General features: G+C 36.5%; 1 protein-coding gene and 1 pseudogene across 6 annotated transcripts in view; one reads left to right on the top strand and one right to left on the bottom strand.

Moving 5' to 3' along the window:
- Window positions 1-20,902, top strand: part of SENP7 (SUMO specific peptidase 7) — a 141,186-nt gene that overhangs the window by 106,010 nt on the left and 14,274 nt on the right. For all 6 annotated transcript variants that reach the window (XM_014853242.3, XM_014853247.3, XM_014853246.3 and 3 more), the window contains 6 exons: window positions 895-1,041; window positions 7,087-7,120; window positions 12,281-12,460; window positions 13,658-13,920; window positions 15,826-15,959; window positions 17,407-17,523. In XM_014853242.3, the coding sequence (XP_014708728.1) occupies window positions 895-1,041; window positions 7,087-7,120; window positions 12,281-12,460; window positions 13,658-13,920; window positions 15,826-15,959; window positions 17,407-17,523 (875 nt within the window). The remainder of the gene's footprint in view (window positions 1-894; window positions 1,042-7,086; window positions 7,121-12,280; window positions 12,461-13,657; window positions 13,921-15,825; window positions 15,960-17,406; window positions 17,524-20,902) is intronic.
- LOC106838884 (RNA-binding protein FUS pseudogene) lies at window positions 4,562-6,998 on the bottom strand (annotated as a pseudogene).

The following is a 20,902-nucleotide window of genomic DNA, read 5'->3' as shown; positions in this document are numbered from 1 at the left end:
CAGACATAAAGCATATAGTAAAGCATATAGAGTTGATGTAATAGATGGTTCTTAGGCACTTACATCTCTTCATTGACACTAAAAGTGTGGTAGCTAAGAGCATCTTCTTGGTTTATGGAAGCAGTTTTATGTCGTCGAAGTAACCTTTGACCTGGAGATGGAAACCTGGATTTGTCTTAGTTTTGCTTCTTACTAACCGCATTACTTTGGGCAAGTTATTGAACTAATCCAAACATCTATTAACTTTACTTATTAAATGGAAAAAAAGCAACAAAGTACCTCATAGGGTGGTTGTGGTGATTAAAAGAGATATTTAAAAACTAATTTTAAACTAAAATGCTATGTAAATCTTTATTTCTGTTGAGTTAAAAGTGAATAAAGGCTTTTAGGGAATATTGAATTTGAAATCATGACTTTGATATAGAGGAAGATATATTTCTGGAGTTGAGGTCTATGGAATTAATTTAGAGTTTGTCTGGTTACAGTAATTTTCTCAAGGTAAATCATATACTTAAAAAAAATTTAGAGGGGCCAGCCCTGTGGCCAAGCGGTTAAGTTCATGCACTCCGCTGCAGCAGCCCAGGGTTTCAGGGTTCAGATCCTGGGCGCAGATGTGGCACTGCTCATGGAGCCATGCTGAGGCAGCGTCCCACATGCCACAACTAGAAGGACCCACAACTGAAAATACACAACTATGTACTGGGGGACTTTGGGGAGAAAAAGGAAAAATAACATCTTTAAAAAAAAATTTAGATAACTATTTCTTCAGTAAGAACAGTATAAAATCACAAAAATTCATTGAGTAATTTAAAGAAGTATTTGACTTTGAAAATCTTTGTCAACATTTCTATAATACTTAGGGTCATATTCATTTTATAATTTATTTTTTGTTAGGCTTCATCTGAATTATGTGCATATAATCCTGTCATGGAAAACATTTCTAGTCTTCTATCTAGTAATGAGATGGATCTTCAACTGGATTTTGTATTTACTTCTGTTTATATTGGTAAAATAAAAGGAGCTTCGAAAGGTTGTGTTACAGTAAGTATATTTAATTCTTTTTTTGTTTTAGTTTTGGATCTTGGGGAAGGCATTTTCAGATTGTCATTTCTTTTTTTAGTGAAAATGAAAATAGAATTGAGATTAATTTTATATGGGACACTTTGAATATGTTGTTATACCTACTTTGAAACATGTCTTTAATTGAGGGGAAATCCTAAAATCATAGGGAATGTCTTGAAATTATATCTCTGATCTGACTACTCTAATGAAGACCATATATGAAAAAAAATCACGTAGTATTGATATTCTTTGGGCTCTAAAACTTATTTGATGGTAAAGTAAATTTTTATTGAGGGTGTAGTTGAGAGTAAAAAGAAGAAATCTCATTTTGCTGGCTTAAGTTGTTGTAAACTGAGTTTTCCAAATTCCTAAACTTGTTATTTAAGGAACTCCAGGAACAGTTTATATTCTGTTTTTCTACTTTTCTTCAGTATTCCCCCTTGCATATTGTAAATGAAAGCTAGATGGATTTTACTCACTTCTCTGTATTTTCTCTCCATATCTGCCTGTTAAACTCCTAATCATCTTTTAAGGCTTATCTGAGATGTTTCCTCTTCAGGAAACCTTTTCTGTTTTTTCCTTCCTAGTCAGAGTTAACTTTCGCTTTACTGTGTATTTACAGCACTTTGTACATCTGTTGTAAGATTTATTCCATGGGTTTATAACTGTTTATCTTCTTGCCTAAACCTGTCCATTAGCCTTTAAGCATCTTCTGGTGAAGAGCCATGCGTTTATTTCCTTTACACCTTCCATAAATGGCTACACCTAAACAGGCACTTAGAAACATTAGTTGAATTGAATTGACTATGTCAGATTATAACTCAGGTATTTTCCTAGAAGTTTTATTAATATTTCAGTGTGTTAAGAATAGGGCAGGGAAGAAAGAAATGATAAGACGTGGTCTCTGCTTTCAAGGAACTTGTAGTGTGATGGAAGAGACAGATATGTAAATAGATGTTTACTTTACATTATGGTAAAATGTATGATGGAAATATCTACAAGAAGGGTGCGTATGGGCATGAGTACCGATATCTGTCTGGAGGAATCAGGGAAGACTTCACAGAGAAGACAGCATATGAGTTAAGACATAAAGTACATGTTCACTTGGTGACCAGGCAGGGGGAAGAGCTAATCCCAATAGAGTAAACATCACATGTGAATCCAACAAATTCTGGGAACTACAAATAGTGGGGGCTTGTGATATAGTTAAAATTGCTTTGATTGAGAGCACAAGAGCAATTTGGTTTAAAATTAATATTCTCTGGTCATTCGTTTTCAAATATTATTGATTTTGGCAGGCCTGGGATGATTTTACAATTCTTTTTCTTTAAGGAAATTTGTTCACTATTCACAGTTTCCCCCCCTATTTTTCTTTTTTATTTTAAGTTCAGGTTTAACTATTTTTTTCTGTTGAGTTCTTTGTAATGGCAAAAAAGTGAATAACCTAAATCTGTATCATTAATTGATTATCTAGGGGAGGAAAATCCAACATAAATACTCAACAATGGGTTTTCATTAATTAATATATTGATTATGTTCTTACACAGTCAGGTAGGCTTAGCAGAAAACTATAAATGAATAAAAGAGCAATTTAAAGAACCCATATAATTGTGCTTATCCAGAGACAACTGCTATTAACCCTACAGGGTATATCATTCCATATTCTTCATGTTGGATACATATGTATGTTTAAAACAAAAGGGTGTGACATCATGCATAGTCTTTTGTAACTTACCTTAATTGCGTTCAATTAATTTAATTCCTGTTGCTATTTTAGGATATTTGGATTGTCCTTAATTCCTGACTGTTTGACATTTCAGTTGTCCTAGTATTTTGCCATTACAAACAGTAGGGGACTGTAAATATTCAAAGAATATCATAAAGTAGGTCTTAAAAATTTGTCTGTTTTGTTGGAACACTTCTTATAATTAAAAAACTTAAATGTCTAATTATAGGAAAGTGGTTTAGTAGATTAAAGTAAATATATGCAGGTAGAATATATGCATGTGAAGAAAGGGTGAGAGGAACTCTGCAAAAATTAAAAGTTATTTTATGATGGAGGAAGCATAAGCAATTTTAAAAATTAAAAAACAATAATGAATAACATAAAAATGAGAAAAGGGTAAAAGTCTTAAAACTTTTGAGTTTTTCAGAAACCTTTTAACATATATTCTTTTTCAGACCCAGTTCATGATGCTCTCTGTAACTTAGAAATTAAAGAAATATTTTGGGGGAGTAAATTTATTAGAGAATTAAACTCAGTCATTTTCCAGACGTTTAATGAGCGTCTACTATGTATTGTTGTAGACGCTGGAGATATTGTTCTCACTCTCATGATAGTGACAATTTAGCTTAACTAGAAAAATGCCTATAGTGGGAAACTATTACATAAATTAGAGCCATTTTCTTATAGTTGGACACTTAAGTTATTATTTTTTTTAGCGTTAAGAAAGCTGCAATGGATGTGAACATTTCATTTTTTAGATCTCAGCTTTGTTGATAGGAAAAATGTTTATTAAGTACATATTATGTTCAGAGAACTGTACTGGCTGTTGTAAGAAGTTATAAAATGGAACATTCAGCTTTATTGTTAAGTTTAGATAGATGTGATATGATTTCAGAGAACTGGTTTACCTTACTGCCACAAAAACATCTTTCTTCCTTTCTTAACTGGGGGATTAAGTTTTTGCTGGGAATAAAGTTGCCTTTGGGGAAGGTTTCATGTTGGCTTAATCACCATACCGCAGTGTAAATGAGTGTCAGATCCTTGGCAAGCTGAAAGATTTCATAGGACAAGAATACTTATGATGGGAGAACGAGAGAATAATGTAGAAAGTAAAGGCCAAAGATATGGATGCATTATTTCTAGTTCATAATTTTGTAGTAATAACTGTAAAATCTCAAAAGCAAAAACTCCTTATATTAATTTGTATAACTAATTACATTTGCTAAGATATCTTTTATGAGATTAAAGTCCCAGCGAAACAGGTCAAAAAAAAATTTGGCAAGGGAAAATATACACCAAATATATATAGCAGTTGTGTGAAAGTGACAGAAAATAGTAAGGTGTATTTGACTAAATTAAACTAGTTACCATACTTAATCAAGTGCTAGTGTCTAACCATAAGGGCTCCTCTTGGTTAAGGGTCTCATCTGAAGCTGAGAGAGGTTCAGGAGGTGACCTATGTTTACCTACTTACTATTTGTGTAAGTGGCAGAGGTAATATAGGCAAGATTTGAACCCCAAGCTCAGCTTTTAGCTTACACGCTCTTTTGCTCAACTTTGGCTTTAGTGGCCGACTTACACTGTGAAATATGAGTATATTTATGAAACTACAAAATGAAATAATTTTTAAATGGGCGAAAGAATGGAGTCACAGTAAACCTGTGGTTTCACTGAACATTGTATGCTCCTTATTTGGAACTCTGTTGGTAGTTAATTTAGGTACTCATGTATCAAGACCATTTTTTTTTTTTAACTAAAACGATGGTTTTTAATGGGAACCAGAAGTATGGAAATTACATAGTCCGACACAAAAAACCCGTGGGTAGATCAGGAGTTGGAAGTTTACAAAATAATGAGGGTAACACTGGGTACAGGAAGAAAAGCTGTTCCAGAACCTCAGGAGCCAGGTTAATACGGCCTCTCCCTGCCATCCTGTCTGTGCTCACCCCTGGAGTCCATCTTGCCAGGGCCAAAGTCACCTCTGTCCTCACCACCCCGGCCCCCTCGGAAGCCCCCACGGTCCCCGCCTTGGCCTTGGTAGCTGCCCCGATCATAGCCTCCTCTGCCACCATGACGATCATCTCCATAGTTACCACCCATAGGAGAGCCTCCTGGTCCCCCTCCTGGGCCATCTGGTTTAGGGGCCTTATACTGGTTGCATTCATTCCTCCAAGAGAAGTTCGTGTTTTCACATGTAGGATTAGGACACTTCCAGTCCCCAGCTCGCTGCTGTCCTCCACCACCACCACCACCACCACTGGGGAATTTTCCCCGGCCAGCGCCACCACTGCCACCACCTCCATAGCCTCCACGGCCCATGGGTCCTCCTCGCCCTCGGCCTCCACGACCATTGCCACCACCCCGATTGAAGTCTGCTCGCTGAGTAGCAAATGAGACCTTGATAGGATTCCCAGAGAATTCTTTACCATCAAACCAGTCAATAGCTGCTTTAGCGGAAGGTGGGTCATCAAATGATACTGTTGCCTCTCCCTTCAGCTTGCCTGTTTCCCTGTCTGTGTATAGATTTATCATGGGCTGTCCAGTTTTCTTATTTATCTTAATAATACCAATCTGCTTGAAGTAATCAGCCACAGACTCAATTGTAACATTCTTGTCCAGGCCTTGCACAAAGATGGTGTTGTTGTCTGAATTATCCTGTTCAGAGTCATGACGTGATCCTTGGTCCCGAGGGCCACCAAATTTATTGAAGCCACCACGGTCACTTCTGCCCATGCCACCTCTGCCTCCACGGCCACCTCCACGACCTCTGGGTTCATAGCCACCACTGCTGCGGTTGTAACCACCACCACCGCCCCAGCCACGGCCCCCACGGTCCTGCTGGCCTCCCCCGTAGCCACTGCTGCCACCACCACTCTGGTCCTGATTGCCATAACCGTCGCCACCGCCACCACTCATGGAGGACTGATCTTGGCCATAGCTACCTCCACCACCCCCTCTGCCACCTCCACTGCTGCTGTTGTACTGGTTCTGCTGTCCATAGACCTGAGGAGGATTATAGGAGCTTGGCTGCTGTCCATAGCTTGGCTGCTGTCCACCGTAGCCAGACTGCTGGCCATAGCCTCCACTTTGGGGCTGCCCATAGCCGCTGCTCTGAGAACTGCTACCGTAACTTCCCGAGGGGCTGCTAGGAGTTGGCTGCTGACCATAACCAGGGTAGGAGGACTGCTGCCCGTAAGACGACTGAGATCTCTGGCCACTGCCATATCCACCAGTTGAGCCATATCCCTGGGGAGCTGACTGAGTGCCATAGCTGTTCTGGGTCTGTCCATAAGAACCACCATAGCTGCTCTGGCCATAGCCTGAAGTGTCTGCTGACTGACCGTAACCGCTGTAACTCTGCTGTCCATAGGGTTGATTGCTCTGCTGGGAATAGCCCTGCCCAGGCTGGGTGGGGTAGGCCCCATAACTTTGGGTTGCTTGTTGGGTATAATCGTTTGAGGCCATGTCCGCGCACGCGCGCACAGGCCGACAAGCAACAAGATTCCAACGCTACGGAGCACCGACGCCTCGAGGACTGACTCAAGACCATTTTTGATTTTGTTTTGTGCTCACAGACTGTACCCCTGATTTGGTCATCACTTTCATAAATGTGTTGATCAAAAGAGAAACCTAACCAAAGAATAAATAAATAGGCATGAATTCATTTGGCATTAATGGAGAAACAAACTTCAAAGCACAAGCTTATTTTAGATGGTACACGTGAGATTTAGGTGCTCCACAACTCCTGGGAGTTTATTCTAACTTAAGGGGGTCAGATATGTACAAAAGGTACCTAGAGAAAATTAGTGTCCTTGTACAGAAGAAGCAGAAAGAGCCAAGAACCTTGCTGAATTGTCGGTCAGGAGGGAATTTGTAACGTGGAACAAAGAAGGATGAATACTGGGAATGTTGGCAAAGCCAAGAATCAAACCCTGTGTTGTGGTTTATTTACCAGTCAGTGACTCCTTGTGAGATTTCTTGGCAGTTTCTTCTGGACTTTGTCTTATTTCTTAAATATTCAGGGAACATTTTTGGAAAATATATTAAATAAAATCTTACTGGTTTTTGTAAATGAACATGTTGAGAGTTAAAATTACTTGTGCAGTGTTCTTAAACTTCCATAAAACTGTCTTTACAGTGAAGCATTTTTTTGGTTTATTGATAAAAAGACTTGAGCACTTTTTGTCTAGCCTTTGAGTATGTACTTGTGGTTTGAAAAAGAAAAAAAATTTGAAAATTTTGAATAGTAACACGTTTTGAGTGGTAACTCATTTTTTGCTTTTTTATTTTTCCTTTAGTTCACAACAAAGTATATTAAGATCCCATTTCAAGGTAAGCTATCATTGTCTTATGAACTATTTTCACTGTAATTTTGAGCATAAAGTAATTGGTCAGCAAAAATTCTGAAACCTTTCTGCAACTAGTTCCATAATTTTTTCCAGAATTTAAGTAAAACTAAGATTAATGTGTTTCAACGTAACACTTTTTTTGGCAACTTCAAAAGGAGTTAAAATATTTTGTAAGACTGAAAATGGTATACTATTGTTTTAATGACTTCAAGTCAGCTAATATTAAGGGACTTATGGTAATTTCTTGGTGTTAACAGAAATAAAATTTTGATAGCAAGAAGATTTTTGGTAGATAAAACTGGATGAGAATAGTAACTATAAGAAAGGAAGCATAAGGAAAATTTTTAATGTTGCACATAAACATGTAAAATGGTGTTGTGTAGGGGTTAAGAGAGATTTTTTTTATACCATTTCTTATCTGAGTAAGGCAAAGTAGATTGGAAAATGTACCTGCACCTTGTAGAGACTCAGACCATTTTCTTATTCTCTCCCCAGCTAAAACCTTTCAGAATAAATAATGACACTAAGAAAACAACTAATAGACAATAGAAAATAGTCTTTTTAGAGAATGAATTATGAAAAGAATAAGGAAGAAAAATATACACAAATAGCATTTTAGAAATGAACTAGGGAAGAGCAAGCTTCTCTTCCAAGACTGAAGATGTGATCAAAGTAACTTTAATTAGACTCCCCAGACACCCATGTACAGAATCCAAAGCTATGTGTTATGATAATGAATCTAGTAATTAGGAAGCTACTATAAGTAGTAAGAATATATAAGGCACAGAATAAATATATTGACATTGTTTTTTTTTTTAAAAGATTTTATTTTTTTCCTTTTTCTTCCCAAAGCCCCCCGGTACATAGTTGTATATTCTTCATTGTGGGTCCTTCTAGTTGTGGCATGTGGGACGCCGCCTCAGCGTGGTTTGATGAGCAGTGCCATGTCCGCACCCAGGATTCGAACCAACGAAACACTGGGCCGCCTGCAGCGGGGCGTGTGAACTTAACCACTCGGCCATGGGGCCAGCCCCTATATTGACATTCTTAATTAGGAAATTAGAATAAATAAGGACCTACAATTTAAAAAGAAATAATAATTTCGTAAAAGATAGTGCCATAATCTAAGGTTAAAGACCTGTGTAACAGAGGTACCTCTCAAATTCTTTATTTTTAATTGAGGTATGATTGACACATTAATTTCAGGTGCACCACATAATGATTCAGTATTTGTATATATTGTGAAATGATCACCACAAGTCTAGTTAATGCCCATCCCCATATATAATTACAAAAATTATTTTTCTTATGATGAGGACTTTTAAGATCCAGTCTCTCAGCAAGTTTCAAATATGCATTACAGTATTATTAACTGTAGTCACCATGGTGCGCATTAAATCCTCATGACTTATTTTATAACTGGAAGTTTGTACCTTTTGACCTCCTTCACCCATTTTGCCCATTCCATCCCCCTGCCTCTGGCAACCATCATTCTGATCTCTTTGTCTATGAGCTTGGTCTTTTCTTTTTAGATTCCAGATATTAATGTTATCATACAGTATTTGTCTTTGTCTGTCTATTTCACTTATCGTAAAGCGTTCAAGGTCCATCCCTGTTGTTGGAAATGGCAAGGTTTCATTCTTTTTTACGGCTGAATAACATTCTGTTGTATATATATATACCACATCTTCTTCATCCATTCATCCATCAATGGACAATTAGGTTGTTTCCATATTTTGGCTATTGTGAATAATGCTGCAATGAACATGGGGGTGCATATACTTTTTTTGAATTAGTGTCTTTGTTTTCTTTGGATAAGTACTCAAAAGTGGAATTGCTGGATCATGTGATAGTTCTATTTTTAATTTTTTGAGGAACCTCCATACTATTTTCCATAGTGGCTATACCAATTGTCATTTCCACTGACAGTGAACAAGCTTACCTTTTCTGCACATCCTTGCCAACACTCGTTATTTCTTGTCTTTTTGATAATAGCCGATCTAACAGTTGTGAGGTGATATCTCATTGTGATTTTGATCTGCATTTCTGTGGTGATCTCACTACATTTAACTATAATCTATAGCTAAAAACCTGTGTAACATAGCTACTCTCATTCTTGTGCTACAAACCTCAAAAATGATATTTTAGGGGGGCTGGCCTGGTGGTGTAGCGGTTAAGTGCGCACTTTCCACTTCGGCGGCCCGGGGTTTGCCAGTTCGGATCCCGGGTGTGGACATGGCACCGCTTGGCAAGCCATGCTTGGTGGGCAGGTGTCCCACATATAAAGTAGAGGAAGATGGGCACGGATGTTAGCTCAGGGCCAGGCTCCCTCAGTAAAAAGAGGAGGATTGGCAACAGATGTTAGCTCAGGGCTAATCTTCCTCAAAAAAAAAATGATATTTTAGGTTTCATAGTTAATATTTGTACTTTGTTTCAAATATTGCTTTCTTTTTTAACTTTTCTATCCCAAATGATTTTTAAATGATGATTTTAATTAAAAATTGTGAAAAAATACTCTTGTCAGTGGTAATGGGTTTACTATTTTATAATGGAAGAGGAAAATAATAGTCTTCTTTCCTAAATCCTGTCTATGCTAAATTCCCGTCTACAGAAATCTTTTAAAAACAAGACACGCATATAAAAGGTTTTTATAGATGAGAAACCTACGGGATAAATGTTAATTCTTTTCCTACAGCAGCTGAGAGAAAAATTGATTTATCCATATTTATATTAGATATTAATTATGTTTGGATATGGCTTAAAGAAAATAGTGTATTTTTCCTTTACATAGAAGAAATGCAGAGATAGACCTGACAGGGCTGATGTGGTGTTTCTTTGGTCCTCAGGGGTACAGGCTCTTTTATTTTTCTATTCTGTCATCCCTGACCCATGACTTTCGTCTTCACATTTGTCTCATGTTTCGTATGGCTCCTCATACTCAAGCCATCGTGTTAGTGCTCCAGGTAGAAAGCAGGAGGAAGGGGAACATGGTAAGAAGGGCACATACCACCTGTCTCAGGCCTTTCTCGTGCCTTGTTGGATGTGCATGCCACCTAACCTCTTCTACTTACATTTTTTTTAGCTAGAACTTAGTCATATGACCACACTATCTATTTGCAAAGGAAGCTAGGAAGCAGAGTTTTTAAAGGCTGAGTATCTTGCTTCCTAAGTAAAATTAGGGCTCTGTTACTAAGATACCTAACAGTAGGTAGGAAAAGTGAGAGCCACTCCCACTCTCAGTGTCTACCATATGTTGCCCTGTAACAGAATAAACCAAATATTGGGGGAAAATTTCATAATGAGGTAAATTTTTCTTATGATGGTGGTGTTAAATCCCTCTCTTTTTTTTTTTAAAGGGAAACTTTTAAAAGTGATCTTCCTAAAGAAAATTTAGCTTTCATACTAAAAGATTGGAACGTTTGGATTAATAGTGGTTTTCTGGATTTCACAGAAATAGTATCAACTATTTGGGGCTGTGAGCTGCATGAGGAAGAAATACTGAGAAAGTTTTCTGAAGAATCTCACTTTTCTTTTAGTTTAATCTTTGTCTTTGCTGCCAGTTTCGCTGACAGTTTTCAGAATGGGAGAGTTACAGTGCTCATCGATTTGAAGAATTAATATTGTTAAAATGTCCATACTACCCAAAGCAATCTATAGATTCAGTGTAATCCCTATCAAAATTCTAATGGCATTTTTCACAGAAATAGAAAAACCAATCCTCAAATTTGTATGGAACAGCAGAAGACCCCAAACAGCCAAAGCAATCCTGAGAAGAACGTACTTGGAGGCATTACACTTCCTGATTTCAAACTGTATTATGAAGCTGTAGTCATCAAACAGTATGATATGGCATAAAAACAGACTCATAGATCAATGGAACAGAATCGAGAGCCCAGCAATGAACCCTTGCCTATACAGTCAATTAATTTTTGACAAAGGAGCCAAGAATATACAATGGGGAAAAGACTGTCTCTTCAATAAACGGTACTGGGAAAGCTGGACAGCCACATGCAAAAGAATGAAACTGGACCCTTATCTCTACTATACCCTACTAAATATATCAAAATGGATGGAAGATTGAAACATAAGGCCTGAAACCATAAAACTCTTAGAAGAAAACACAGGCGGTAAGCTCCTTGATGTTGATCTTGGCAGTGAGTTTTTGGATTTGACCCCAGAACCAAAGGCAACAAAAGCAAAAATAAATGGAACTACATCAAAGTAAAACGTTTCTGCACAGCAACCACCAACAAAATGAAAAGGCAGCCTATGGAATGGGAGAAAATATTGGCAAATCATATATCTGATAAGGGGTTTATATCCAAAATGTATACTTCAATAGCAAAAAACCAAACAATTTGATTAAAAAATGAGCAGATGAATGGAATGGAAATTTTTCCAAAGAAGACATACAAATGACCAATGAGAACATGAAAAGGTGCTCAGCATCACAGAAATGCAAATCAAAACCACAAGGAGATATCACTTCACACCTGTTAGATTGGCTATCATCAAAAAGACAAGGGATAAGTGTTGGTGAGGATCTGGAGAAAAGGGAGCCCTGGTGCACTGTTGGTGAGAATGTAAATTGGTGCAACCACAATGGAAAATAGTATGGAGGTTCCTCAAAAAATTAAAAATAGAACTACCATATGATCCAGTAATCCCACTTATGGGTATATATCCAAAGAAAATGAAAACGGAATTTTGAAGAGAGATCTGCACCCCCATGTTCATTACAGTGTTATTCACAATAGACAAGATATGGAAGAGCCTAAGTGTCTGTTGATAGATGGATGGCTAACAATATGGTATATCTATACAGTGGAATATTGTCCAGCCATGTGAAAGAAGATCCTGCCATTTCCAACAACATGGATGGACCCTGTGACTAAATTTCTACGTTTAATTATCATTTAATAATTATTTGGCCCTTTCTAATTGTAATATTATCTATTTTAATCTAATAGTATTGTTTGGGGTATTTTACCTAAGTTTAGTGAAGTGCATTGGAAATAATATTTTTGAAAAACTTTGCATATAATTTTTATTGAAAAATGTAGTGTGTTAAAGAGTCATTTGGTACGTAAATGTTGTATTCCTAAGTAGATTAATTTATGAGTTTATCTTTTATTTGTTTCAGTATCCCTGAATGAGGTTTCATTGCTAGTGGATACCACACATTTAAAGAGGTTTGGGTTATGGAAAAGTAAGGATGATGATCACAGTAAAAGGAATCATGCTATCATTTTCCTCTGGGTCTCTTCAAATTATCTTCAAGAAATTCACACCCAACTAGAAAACTCTGTATTAAGCCAGCAGTGTAAGTATAGAATGATTTCTAAATTTCAGAATAACCTGAGAAGTCCTATAAATAAAGTAGTTTTATTCTAAAATAATTAATAGAATGTAATTATTTCATTTAGTTGAAATTAAGTTCATTGAATTAATGATAATTTTATTCCTTAATTTTATGTAAGGTAAATTATTTATTTCATGATTTCTCCTAATAATTTTACTGAGTTAAGTGAAATTATCTTCTAAAACAAAAGGAATACCTTATCTTTTGGTCAGTTACCATCTGTGGTTACCGTTCTTAGGAGTTTTTTGCTCTTATTTCATAATGAAGTGTAAAAAGACTAATCAGCAGCAGAGTTAAATAAAATACAGGTCTTTACTTTCAGCATTTTCTTTAGTTGCTACAAAAGAAAACTCAGTTTACTTATATATCATTGCTCTAAGACTGGGTTGAATACTTTTCTATATGCTCCTCTAACACTTATCTATATATATGCATCTTGAGATATTTCCCAACTTTGTTGAGTTTCCAACTCCTAAAGTAGTCTGGTTTAGAAGTTCGTTCTTACCTCTTTGGTCTCTCTACCTTCCCCCCCCCAACTCCCTTGTACATTAAAGGTTAAAGTAGTTAAGTAGTGGACTGAATTTTATACCTTTAATTAGTTATTTTGCTGTCCTAATTACTTCCAAATTAGTTGGGAAAATTCATGATTAAGTAGTAGAGAAATTGGGGAAATATAATGAGCCACTTATGATCATTATCAGGGGAGAGAATGTCACTTGAGACCACTGTTGAAATGATTGATCAAAGATGATTTTGAAGGAAATGTTTGATTGGCATACTTTTTTAATTGATAGATTTTTATATATGGAGAAGCCTATAGAAAAATAATTAATTGCTTACTAATGATTCATTCCTTTATTCATACATTCGTTAACAAAGTTTATTAGCACCTACTAAATGTCAGGTACTGGAGATCCAGCAGTCAGTACCGTTGTGGAGTTTCCATTCCAATGCAGTAGGCATCTAAAAACTGAGAGTTTCGGTTCTAGGTTACTAATGGCCTAATTTGGGATTTAATTTGCCTGAGTTATTAACTAACATACAAAGTACTTTGTTGGGTTATATACCAACCTTGCTGTTATTAATAATTAAATTATTTTAGTTATAATCTCCTTGAAAAATAATGCTACTGGTAAAAATTTCTTTTTTCTTTTATAGCAAAATCCAGTGAATTCATTTTCCTTGAGCTACACAATCCTATTTCACAAATAGAAGAACTGAAATTGAAAGATATTATGACAGAAATAAGTACAACCAATGGAGAATTAGAGCTTTCTTATCCGTTGTCTTGGGTTCAGGCACTTCCATTATTTCAGAAATTCTCTTCAAAAGAAAGTTCTTTTATTCATTATTACTGTGCCTCAACTTGTTCTTTCCCTGCTGCTGCTGCTGAGGAAATGAAGATGAAACCAATATCCCAGGTTAGCATGTGATTAATGTAATTGGGGAGGGAGAGGGAGGAGGGTCAGCAAAAATTTTTCCCTTTGAAATTAGGCTGATTTCAAAATACTTTGTTTTGTCAAAAGGGCACAGGAGCTGACCTGAAAGAACTCCCAATGCCAAAGCTAGAACAGTTTGATCAACAAAATTAATGATAGCAAGTGATTATTATCAAAGAATAAAATAAATACCCATGAATCTATATTGATACAAGTAAATAACAATTAATGAATAAATAAATAATAAATAGTAGATAAGGGACAGTTCTTTCTTAGAAAAATATTCCAGTTAATAATTGTAAAAGGAATTAGAGAGATATAAAACCACCACTAGAAATTCCAGTTATTATTGTTGCAGGCAAGGTCCACTGAGAGATGCTAAATTTAATAGGTGAAAACTTTTTTTTTCTTTCTACTGAGGAAGATTTGCCCTGAGCTAACACCTGTTGCCAATCTTCCTCTTTTTTTTTGCTGAGGAAGATTTGCTCTGGGCTAACATCTGTGCCAGTCTTCCTCTATTTTGTATGTGAGTCGTCACCACAGCGTGGGCACAAGTGGTGTAGGTCCATGCGCAGGAACCGGACCTGGGCCACCAAAGCGGAGTATGCCAAACTTAACCTCTGGGCCGCTGGGACTGCCTCAATAGGTGAAAACTTAAGGAGAAACAGGATAATGTGCATAATCTCGAAGTCTCTCGCCCAAAATATTTATTAATTATAGAAAGAAAAGTAGTAACTTTACAGTGGAGAAACCTGGCAGAGGTTACATTAACCCAAGTGATCAAAGTTAACTTCACCAGTAATGAGACATAGTGACATAATGTACCTGTCACATCATGCACCAAGAAGGGAACATGACTTCTGTGGTGTTCTTCCCAATATTGTATAAACTCAATTTAATCATGAGAAAAATCAGACAAACCCTATCACAAAATAACTAACCAATGCTCTTAACAAATATCAAAGTCATGAAAGACAAGGAAAGACGGAGGAATTGTAGGATCCTGAAACAGAAAAAAGATAATTAGTGGAAAAACTGGTGAAATCGGAATAAAGTCTGTAGTTTACTTTGTATTATTATACCAAGGTTAATTTCTTAGTTTTGATAATTGTGCTGTGGTTATATAAGATGTTAAGGTTATGGGAGTCTGGGAGAGGCTTGTTTGTTTTTTGCAACTCTTCTGTAAGTCTAAAATTATCGTGAAACAATATAAGTTTGAAAATGTTACGTTTATTTTTGTGGGAGATTGGTAATATACATGTAGCTTGTCTATCTCTGCCAAATACCTGTAGAAAGGACAGTGTTTATTAAGTTTGCTGTGGCACGTGCGCACGAGTTTGGTCTGGGGCTAATCTGCTATTTAAATAAAGGCCTATGGAAAAGCCACGTTAGTGGAAGATGAGGTGTAAGACTTCCCCACTACCTTTCTGTATGCATAAGGTTGTAAAAACTTCACATGGTAATTGCATCATATATACAAATTTGTATCATACTTTCCCATTGAATGATACAATATCAGTTTATGTTATTATAAAGACATTTTGGTCTCTCTTTTAAATCTTATTTTTTCCTTGTCTTTGTCACCTCTTTTGTTCATTTGGAACTGCATAGTTTTCAGATTCTTCTTTAATTATAAAACCCAAATCTCTAAGTAACACTTCAAGTTAATCTTTTACCATTGTATATATGGTATCTTTTGATCAAAAGTATTATTTTGATTTGGTTATGTCTTTGTAGAAATTCTAAAGGTGTAGATGTAACTCATTGGTATGAGTTTCTTTTAGTCGCATTTTCTCTTACAAGTCTAGGTTTTGACTTTGTCCTTTTGAGAGTTAATATGTATTTCTGTATCTATAAGCAGACTTTTTCTTTGCCATTTCCTGTCAGCCTTCAAACATCGATAAAGCCAAACCTACTTACACCTTCCTGCAGAAGCAAAGTAGTGGTTGCTACTCACTTTCTATCACCTCTAACCCAGACGAAGAATGGCGAGAAGTCAGGCACACTGGACCTGTTCAGAAGTATGTACCGTGTCATAGCCCGTTTGTAATAGGTGGGCACATTAATAGTTTTCATTCATGTTGCTGATTTTAAGTAGTTTACCTTTTTAAATGTTTTGAGTTTTACTTTCACCTCTGACAGTTAATAATGGAAATAATTATTTTTTATTTATGAGAAAGTTAAAAAATTTTATTAAGAAAATAGTTGGTGCCATTTCATTTAGTTTTATGTCAGTAAGACAGAAATGACAGCCAAAATGTCAAATTTGGTAAGATTAAAGCATTTATTGAAAATATTTGAATAGCACTGTATGGTTTTTAAGATTATATATTCCATGTCTGAATATGTGATAGGAAAAGTGACATCGCTTACTCGTGTGCCTTAATTTAAGGTGTTTTGGAGTTTATCAGAACTTCCGTTTCAAAGAAGTTGCGTCTTTGTTCATATTTCATCTTTTATATATCTTCTCATGGTGGTAAGGCAGAATGGGAAATCTGTGCATTTGAGGATGATTTCTTTTCCTCTATGTGATTCCTTTTGTCTGTTTAAAAAAAAAAAAGCAAATGAAAGCATAGGATAGGAAAACAGACAATAAAATAGTGATGTCATATTAGCATTTAAAATTTTCACATATTCTTACTTGATTTAGGCACCATGGTTACCAAGATTAAATCAATTGTGGATAACTCTTATCTTGTTGACTCTTTCTGGTTCAAGAAGTATATATTATTATACCTTTATTATTGGCTACATTTGTGCAACAAGTACCACCCTGTCTATTCCAAGATTATAGCCAGGAATTCACAACTGCTCTTATTTCTAGGCTTTAAGAGAGGCTGCCAGAAGAAAGGTGCCTAATTAGTTGTCAGCTGTTTTCTACTTCTTTCTGGTTGTGTTCTAATTATCCATTTCCTTTATGTTCTCTTGAATTTCACATTGTAAGTGCCTTGTTATGGGACACTTGCCTTCTAAGCTCCCATCTGATTTCTTTATTGCCCAGCTGCTGGTGTAGACTATCCACCAGTAGGAGAACTTAGTTTTTGACTGTTGGCTCTACTAAATGGAAGGGAACTGGTCTTAAGGATTCAAACTTAGAGGTGGAAAGTGGAGCATAGGCCAGTCTTCTATGATTTATTACATCAGTTTGTTGAAAGTTAAAAATTGTGCACAAGAGAGACATCCTCAAAGGCATCGTAACTGATTATGAGATACATATTGATTAGATAAGTATTGATACCAGCCCACACGGGAAGGATTGGAAGTGAAAAGATACTCAATGAGAGTACTATTAGTAGCTTGTGAAAGTAAAGGGAGGAAAATGTAATTGCTTGTATGCTGTCAAATATTTTTTACCCTACACATTTTAGTTGTTGAATGCTACTGCCCTGTATTGTTCTATATAGCAAATGTTTTTGATAATAGACTTTTCAATAGCAAGGTATTTTAACTTTATTTTTACTTTTTAAGGTTGATTGTATATCCTCCACCACCTACTAAAGGGGGATTAGGTGTAACTAATGAAGATCTGGAGTGCTTAGAAGAAGGAGAGTTTCTTAATGATGTAATCATTGATTTTTACCTTAAGTAAGTACAATGATAAATGGTCTTCTCATTTGTTTTACAGGTTTTGTTGTGAATCTTAAAATAAATGTCTTTATCTCTGAAGTATTTTATCTCTAGCTAAAAATAACCTACTAAGATTTGAGAGTTGAAAAATTTTGCCTACCAGAGTTTACTAGAGTTGACTAATTGAGTTTCCTTTACTTCCCATTGATACTATATACTTCAGAAGTTACTGGTTTTTTGTTTTCGTTTGTTTGTTTCTGATTTATACTTCTTTGAGTACGGTATTATTGTGGTGAAGGAAGTACTTAACATCATTACAGATGAGTTTGGGAATTGAGAAGAAGCAACTCCGTGTAGTTATCTCTCATACCTTTAAGTGCTCTAAGAGTTGACTGTCATTTTACAAATCCATATCACTATTCCATTAAAAAGTAATTGTCAACTTTTTGTATGGCCAAGCTGAAGGTATAGATAGGGAAGTTTTATAAACTTTCGGGGGCAAAGATAATTTGTGTCTAGCCCCCATTGTGGATTGTTATCCCTAGACCTACATTTCCAACAATTCTTTCAGATATCTCCCACTGAGTATTTCACTGACCCCTCTCAAACCAACTTTATTGTCATCTTGCCTAAGCCCTATTGTTTTACTGATAATATTATCCTTATTCTAGTTACTTAGGCTCAAAATCTCACATTATCATTTTCTCTTCATCTCAGACATTGTAGATTTAATCTCTATAAGTTTGATTTGTGTCTTTTTTATGTCTTCCGTGTCTCTATTTAACTTTTTGAACATTTGGAATATAGTTCTAATGACTCTTTTAATGTACTTTTCTGCTTATTCACACATCTATGTCAGTTCTGGGGTCGATTTGAACTGACTGATTTTTCTCTTTGTTGTAAGTTATATATATATATTTTTTAGCTTCTTTGCATGTCTAGTGATTTTTTATTGGATGTTGGGTATTTTTGTTTGCTTTTGGTGAGGAATATTGGCCCTGAGTTAACATCTCTTGCCAAGCCTCCTCTTTTTGCTTGAGGAAGAGTGTCCCTGAACTAACATCTGTACCAGTCTTCCTCTATTTTGTATGTGGGATGCCTCCACAGCATGGCTTGACAAGTGGTATGTAGGTCTGTACCTGGGATCCGAACATGTGAACCCTGGACCTCTGAAGCGGAGTGTGTGAACTTAACCACTATGCCACTGGGCTGGCCCCGGGTGCTGGGTATTTTTATATTCCTATAAATATTCTTGAGTTTTGTTCTGAAACACAGATTATTTAACACAAATTAAAAACAGTTTGAGACTTTTAAGGGTCTTACTTTTTTAAGATTTGTTAGGTGAGACCAACAAATTAATCCCCACTACTGAGGAAAGACCCTCTGAGTACTCTACGCAATGCCTGATGAATTACGAGGTTTTCCAGCCTGGCTGATAGGCAGCGGCACTGTTCCTGCAGCCTGCATGATGCTGGGTTTCCCTCTAATCTTTCCAAGTAGTTCCTTCCCGAAGCTTGGATATTTTCCTTATATACATGCACTGATCAATATTCTGCTAAATACTTGAGGAGGACTCTCTGCAGATGTCTGGAGTTCTCTTTCTAGACAGCTCTTTTCTTTTCAGTATTCTCTTCTGCAAACTTGAGCTGCTTGGTTTCTTCAAGCTCTCAGCATCTCCTCCACTCAGGGGGTCTGTCAGTCTCCACCTGGGTTACTCCTTCCTGTGCTGCAGTCTGGATGCCATCAAGGCAGTAAGCTGGGGCATTAGTGGAGCTCACCTTGTGTGTTTCTCGTTTCTCAAGGATCACTGTTCTTGGTTGCCTGATGTCTAGTGTTTGGAAAACTATTGTTTCATATATTTTGTCCTATTTTTTGCTTGTTTCAAGCAGGAGGGTAAATCTGGTCCCTGTTATATTATCTTGGCTGGGAGCGGAAGTCTCCATTATCATTGTCTCTCTCTCTCTTTTTTTTTTTGCTCAGGGCGAATCAGGAAGATTCGCTCTGAGCTAACATCTGTGCCAGTCTTTCTCTATTTTCTATGTGGGATGCTGCCACAGCATGGCCACTGATGAGTGGGGTAAATCTGTGCCTGGGAACCGAACCTGGGCTGCCAAAGTGAGTGCCCCTAACTTATCCAGTAGGCCACGGGGCTGGCCCCTTCCATTATCATTGACTCTTAACCCTCCCTTGCCTCTTTACTCAGTGGCCAATTTTAGTAGATTCTGTCTTTCAAATTTATTTATTCTCTTTCCTCTGTCATCATGATCTTTCTAGTACTCCTTATCTTACCTAAATTGTTAGTCTGTCTTTTTAACTAGTCTCCTTGTATCTTTTGTCTCTATTTTTTCCTATCCCTTAAGTAAATTATTACTACCGTTATTCTTCTTAAACTAATCCATGAATTCAATTCCCATTAGAAACTTTGAGCTTTTCTTATTACCAGTCGAAATGAGTTCAGACACAGCCTGGCATTTGAGGATGTTGATATGACAGTAATCTGTCTTTTCAGCCATCTACTAATAACCCTACACATACTACATAGTCCAGCAGAATTGAATTACAAACAGTTTACTAGACAAAACCCATCTTTATGCGCTCTTCTGCCTTAATCCCCTGTGTTATTTTTGCTTTCTGGAATACTTTCCCCTTCCTCTCAGCCTGTTGAAATTTTTTTTTTTTTGGGGTGAGGAAGATTGGCCCTGAGTTAACGTCTGTTGCCAATCTTCCTCTTTTTTTTTTGCTTGAGGAAGATTGTCCTTGTGCTAACATCTGTGCCAGTCTTCCTCTATTTTATGTGGGGTGGTACCACAGCATGGCTCTGTGAGCGATGCCAGGTCTGCACCTGGGATCTGAACCCACAAACCCTGAGCCACTGAAGCGGAGCCTGTGATGCCACTGGGTCAGCCCTGAACCTGTTGAAATTTTATTCTTCTTCCAAGGTTTCTCTCAAGTGGTACTCTCATACAACTTTTCCTAATCTTCTAAACAAATATTATTAACTTTTGTAATACTTCATTTGCATCTCTTTTATCGTACTTATAAATATTTTGCCTTATTTTAAAGTTATTTGGTGGTATTATGATCATTCTCCTTCGAAAGGTTAAGCATCTTACATCTTACTTATTTTTGTATCCACCTAATTGTGTCAAATTTATAGTTTGTGAGATGAGTTGAATCATCTTAGGTGTTAATTTTGTTATGTTTCATTGGAATTAACTAATCAAGTTTTATTTCTAATTCAATTCTAATAGTATTTTTCTATACTTACTTTTCACTGAACCACCCATATCTCTGTCTCACTGACTGCTTTTCAGAGGAGACTCTTTAAAGATTGGCACCTGAGCTAACAACTGTCACCAACCTTTTTTTTTCTGCATTTTTCTCCCCAAATCCCCCC

This window comes from Equus asinus, chromosome 5 (genome assembly GCF_041296235.1).
Source record: "Equus asinus isolate D_3611 breed Donkey chromosome 5, EquAss-T2T_v2, whole genome shotgun sequence".
In the NCBI taxonomy this organism is placed as follows: Eukaryota; Metazoa; Chordata; class Mammalia; order Perissodactyla; family Equidae; genus Equus; species Equus asinus.
Note: the sequence above shows the minus strand (reverse complement) of the source record. Positions and strands in the feature narration are given on the sequence as shown.